The sequence below is a fragment of the Natrix helvetica genome (assembly GCF_964273705.1).
Source record: "Natrix helvetica genome assembly, chromosome: 1".
Lineage (NCBI taxonomy): Eukaryota > Metazoa > Chordata > Lepidosauria > Squamata > Natricidae > Natrix > Natrix helvetica.
Genome location: NC_138548.1, coordinates 322137904 through 322143903, shown reverse-complemented (window position 1 = coordinate 322143903; position 6000 = coordinate 322137904). Strand labels below are relative to the sequence as shown.

At 39.1% G+C, this 6000-nt stretch overlaps 1 protein-coding gene across 1 annotated transcript in view; it reads left to right on the top strand.

Annotated features, from left to right (window-relative positions):
- The first annotated feature begins 859 nt into the window (after nt 1-859).
- ITPR1 (inositol 1,4,5-trisphosphate receptor type 1) overlaps nt 860-6000 on the top strand; it is a 273195-nt gene continuing 268054 nt past the window's right edge. Inside the window, exon 1 of the mRNA XM_081969590.1 lies at nt 860-1081. Coding sequence (XP_081825716.1) covers nt 1080-1081 — 2 coding nt within the window. The 5' untranslated portion in view covers nt 860-1079. The remainder of the gene's footprint in view (nt 1082-6000) is intronic.

The following is a 6000-nucleotide window of genomic DNA, read 5'->3' as shown; positions in this document are numbered from 1 at the left end:
AATGACCCTTTCCTCGCTCCAGCTCCAGGGCGAGCCGAGCCCCCAATGCAATCAGGTAAAAAGGCAATGGAGGGTGGTGGAGATGACATCCCAGCTGAAGTGTTTGACACCCTCCCCCCGCTCCGCACACTTGGCTCTACTTTAAACGCTGTCACCCCCTTGAAAGCGCTCTCCCCACCCCCAATTTCCTCATCAGGCTCCCCCGATCTTGTTTCTAGCGAAGGGATCGTGGTTTTGGCGGTGGTGGGAAGAAGCAACAGTTCAAAAGGACGCCGCTTTCTTCCCACATCAAAGTTTGCAGCCCTCCCCCCCACCCCGGTCACCTGAAGCAAAAGAGCGTTTTGAGGGGACGCTGCAAGGAAAAGCAAACCTCGTTTAAAAGGCGTCGTTTGTGGGAAGAAGGTCTCCTCGGTCGGTTTTTTCTTTTCTTAAAAAAAAAAAAATCTAAAAACCTGCCCGGGCGCCGATGCAGCAAACCGTTACAAGGGTGCGGATAAGTTGAGGGATAAATGTGAACGAGGTTGGTGCGTGTCTAGGTGGTGCTTGGCGAACGGAGCGGAGGAAAGCCTCGGAGTTCCCGGGCGTTCTTAAAACTCGCATGTGGCTCCGCATCCGCTGCTTTTCTCCTTTATACGGGTCTGGTGGTTTCGTGCAAATGCCGTCCCTCCATCCCGGCTTGCTGTTTTGCGCGGGAGCAACTTGAGAGGAGGCTTCGTCCGGCCCGGTTGGGTTGGGTTGGGTTTGGGTTGGGGCAGGAAACTTTTGACTTCTGAGGAGCGACGGGACTTCCTAAGTTTCGGTCGTGTTTATTTCAAGACGAGCGGAAGAAAGCTGACCCCGATTGGCTGGATGAAGTTAGAGGGAACAGTTGCGTTTCATAGATGCTCCAATTTAGCTCGGGGATTTAACTTTTGAGAGTTAATTCAGCGATTGAGTTGTAACGTACAAGCCTACTAGCCTATATTCCCTGGAGAGAGAGAGAAAAAAAAGATAAACCAAGATACAGTCATACAAGCAATAACAAATCCTGTTGTGGAAATCTTGGGTATTTGAGTATCTCAGTCCTGCCTTGTTTGCATATGTAAGAAGCCTAATATAAAAGTGGATAAAAGTCATTAAAGAGAGTCGTTTTTAATATCTCTTAGTATGGTGATACTTTGTGTTTATTTAAAGATAACACAAGCAGTTAAAACGTTAGTCCCTTTCCTGATCTGTAGTTTGGGATTAACTATTTTCTGTTCTGCTGCATATTGAAATAACATTATTTTGTTTTTGTTGTGCTTTCCATCACAACCCAATTCCTATGATTATTTTATACTGTGTCCAGTTTTTGCGTGAAGCCATCATTTCTTTAATTACTTTTTATTCAGCAAGCATAAATTGGCTGAATTGATGAGATGTTAAACTGTGTAACAAAACACAATAATTAAGTTTACACTTTGTAGTAAATTAATAATGACAGACCACTTTACAACTTTCCATGATGTGTGAATAAGGACAAAAGAGTTGCTCAACTTAAAGTAATTGATTCACATACAACCATCTTGCATAAAACTTTGGGTACTGTTTTATTGCCACCTGCCTTATTATGATATTTAGGCATTTAAAATGTTGTGTCACCTGCAAACTTGGTCTCTTGTTTGCTTATCCTCACCCAGATGTGTACAGCTTTTGCTTCCTGCTTTTGCAAAAAGAAAAAAACCAAGAGGCCTTAGTTGGGTTGCTTAATTTTTTTTAGCAATGAATATTTCCAAACTGTTTACTTGAATTACTTACTTGTGATTAACTGTTTATCCAATTCACTGTTTTCTGAGTGTGCACAGCATGCTTGTCTAAAGTGTCATTGTGCTGTGTAAGCAAAGCTAGTATGATTTGCTAGCTATGGCTTAAGTTATATGAAATGAGTCAATTGTGGCTTAGTCACTAAACTGGCTTTGAACAAACCAAGGCTTACATTGTCTGAACAGAACCTCAAAGTAATTTAAGTGATTGCCCCAGACAGAAGTCTTATAGATTCCTCTTCAACATGGTTTACACTCTGTAAATGGTTTGTTTCTCTTCCATATTTTCCCGGGTAGGTATTATGTTAGCTGCTCTGTCATTTCCTGGTTTCTCTCTGGATTCCTTTTACAAAATTAATTTTGTAGTTAGTAGCTTCTAATCCCAGGTAAGAAGGCTGGTTTAATGAGCAAGGTTATTTGTTTCTTTTGTACTTTACATAGCTCAGCGTGCTTATAATAACCCAACCATTTGCAGAACAACCAATCACACTTTGCATGTGGTCTCCAGACTACTTGGTGTAATCTTCCAATATCTTCCAGTTTTCCTTTGAAGCCCACAGAGCGAATGAAGTCAAAAGTTGTTTTTGCAGTTTGAAAGACCTGAAAGGGCAAAAATGAGTGTCTTAAGGCTAGCACACTGTTATGGAACCCAATTCACCCCAAATTCCTGAATGCAGCTCCAAAATGGGACTTTTTCCCACTCAATTTTGGAGACATAAAATATAAAGATTAAGGTTGGGCTAGCAGAAAAAGCTCTCTGACATCTGTGGTTTGTTTGGTGGATTGTGGATCCATTGTGGATTTGCAAACCATAATTAAAGAGAACATTAGGTTACCACTGGGGGCATTAGCATTCTCATTTTATGGAGTAGTTGCTACATTGGTTACTAAGAAGGTTTCAGGTACAGTTTGAAAGGCTATTTTGATCTGAACAGCCATCTATGCCTTGATCTTAGTAAATATCCTTCCCTGATAGAAGTCACCCAGCCTGGGCAAAACTTCTTTTGAGATCCTCCCAATCTCAACAGAGACCTGCAGATACTGTTGCTTGATTATGGCCCCAAGGTCCTGGAATAGGCTCCCGCTCAAGCAGAAGTCAATTACCCTTATTGGTGGCCTTCCAGAATGCCTTTGAAGACTAAAGATTGGATTGCATTTTCTACTTGCATTTACTTGTACTTATTTAGTATTTGGTCCTTATTGATACTGTGGCGCTATATTAGTGTTTTTTTAAATTTTTACTTAATGATTCTGTGCCCCTCCATTCACAATTTGTGTAAAATTACATGATTTGCATGATAATGTCACAATATGCCTGGCATGGTTTTTTCCCTTCTTTGCCCACCCAACTATTACGATACAGAATGTATAACTTTAACCAAAGATTGAACTCTGGGACACATGTCAGATAAAGCTATAGTTTTCTTGGACTGAGTGTGTGTATGTGTGTGTGTGTCTATCTATCTAGTATGTATGTATGTATGTATGTATGTATGTATGTATGTATGAATGTATGTTTAACTAACTGTGATTTGCTAAGTTCATGCAATTCATTAAGCCATGAATCATATTTTATAAATGAAAGTGGCTGAGTTCATATAAAATGCTACCATGCCATAAAATCATAGTTCATGAATGAAAATAGTTGAGTTTATACAACATACTAACCCAATACACACAACCCATTCAACATAGCACACCGTTTAAAACTACCCCAATATAAGTAATTTTCACCATATCCCTTCAAGATAGGTTTTGTCTCCTTTTAAAGCAGATTAGACTACCTTTTAACATAAGATGTGAGACTCCTTGATAGCATTTTCTCTACTGCCATGAAATGAGTTTATGGATAAACTGGGAATTCAACTAAGAGCTCATCAGTCATTCCTCTCAGTTTTAGGCTGCATTCTGTATGCATACAGGTCCTCTATTTTTTTCCCATGTCGAAAAAGGACTCTAATATTACCATATTGTATAATTGCAACTATTATATATTTTGTTCTAAAACAGATAAATTGCATATTTTCTTTTCTGATAATATTCCACTGCCATTAAAAATGGTTGTGATGTACATTACAATAGTAATTTGAGTGCTTGCTGGCTCTTCCTTCTGTCAAGCTTTTAAAAATATTTGCTGTATAAGTTGAAGGATGTGTTATATAAACATACATGAATGCTGTTTCAAATTTGGCTATGAATGGTCAAAGGATGGGTGACTTAGATTGCCTAATTCTTTAAAGTCTTGGTAACTAACAATCTAAATATTTAGTTGTTACCTGGACTACAATGATTGGACTTTTTAAATAAAAAGTTCTTACATACTTCCCAATGTGTATTTTGTAATTTCCTGTTGATATTTTACTGCTATTTAAAGAATGTATGTGACATATATTACCGTAGAATAGTGGTAATTTGAGTGCATTCTGGCTCTTGCTTTCTTCCAACCCTATGATTCTTAATAAAGACTAATAATCAGACATTGCTCAAAATATCTGAGGTAGAAAATGCAATATCTCCAATACATAACAGAAAAGAAATATAATAGTCATGAAAGAATTGTTTGATATTACTAAGTACACCAACATGGTATATCCTGACTTGAGTTGTTGTGTGCTAGTAGGTTAAATTAGTGTCTGGAAGTTAGGATGGAAGAAATTGCCTTATACTAAAAGGGACTATTGATTATGCTAGACCACTGATGGAGACCCAGCATCTGTAGCTCTTGAACGTTGTTGTTCAGCTGTATATTCTCTATTCCTGGTGTAGACTTTGCTAGATTTAGCTACCATGTTAAATCTTGACTTATTTAACCTTGATTTATTTGATTTATATAGCTGCCCATCAAACATACAAGATTCCAGGCTGCTTACAATATGCTACAGTTACTTAGTTTATTTGTCACACCACCCATGATGTATAGTAGTGTAGGATCACTATCACCCAGCCCTCTCTCAGAAAAATGAAATATCCTAGGAAATATTGAAAAGGCAGAATATTATATTTTCCTGAATGTGAAAAAGGGAGAAACACATTTTAAACACAAAGTAAATTCCTGCAGCTTCCTATCCATCCCCACTTTGTCAGTGGGGGTGATATTAAGAAGGCCAAGCTAGTCCACTTTACATAATAAAGCTCCCCATCAGCTCCAGGGGGATGGGATTAAGGCATGATAATATTGCCTTTTACTCAACTGACCACATGGCATCTGAGAACTCAACCAAACCTGGATTCAAAACTCAGCCTAGAGGATTGCCCTTGCATGGGCCCATGGGAGTCTGGCAACCAATCAGAATACATTTCTTACACAGGAACAGGAAACAGATAGGTGGGGCCGAACAGATTATAAAAAACCCTGCAAGCTCTTCTCTTCTCTCTTCTCTTCTCTTCTTCTCCACCAACATTGAAGCATGTGATCACCTTTTCTGTTCAGGACTCAAGCCATGTGGTCCTGTCCACCATTAAAACCATCTTTCCAAGCAGCTTCCATGTCTCCAGTGCCTTTTTGCCCACTTGGAGCCGAACCCAGAAGGACATTTCTTCCAACAGTAGAATGATTTGATTCATAGCTGGTTTACTGAACAATCTATAGCAGCTTGGCTCAATGTAATACTAAATAGTCGGTAATATGGCTTAGCAGACTGTTTGAATCCAGTTAATGGTGATCAGTATGGCTTGCTTCAAGACACAACAGTTATAAATCAATCTGGATTTTACAGTAAACTATAATTCATCTAATACTGGAATGGAAGTTTCCAGTCTTCTCAAAGGGGAGGATGGATCTATCCAATCAATCAGTATAGAGCCGGAAGAGACCTTGGAAGTCCTCTAGTCCAACTCCCTGCTCAAACAGGAGACCCTATAGTACCATTTCAGGCAAGTGGTGTTCAGTCTTTCTTTAAAAATTTCCAGTGATGAAACAGCCACGACTTCTGAAGGCAAGCTGGTTAATTGTTCTCACAGTAGGAAGTTTCTCCTTAATTCCTGGTTGCTTGTCTCCTTGATTAGTTTCCACCCATTGTTTCTCGTCCTGCCCTCTGGTGCTTTGGAAAATAAGTAGACCCTTTCCTCTTTGTAGCAACCTCTTACCACACAATATCTTCATCATTAGGAATAAACCAAGTGGGGTTTTTTTTTTAGTCTTGAAACGTTCAGGAAGCTCTAATGGGCAAATATTTGTAGCATATAAAAACAGCTGTGTAATAGCTGTAATGAAATATCT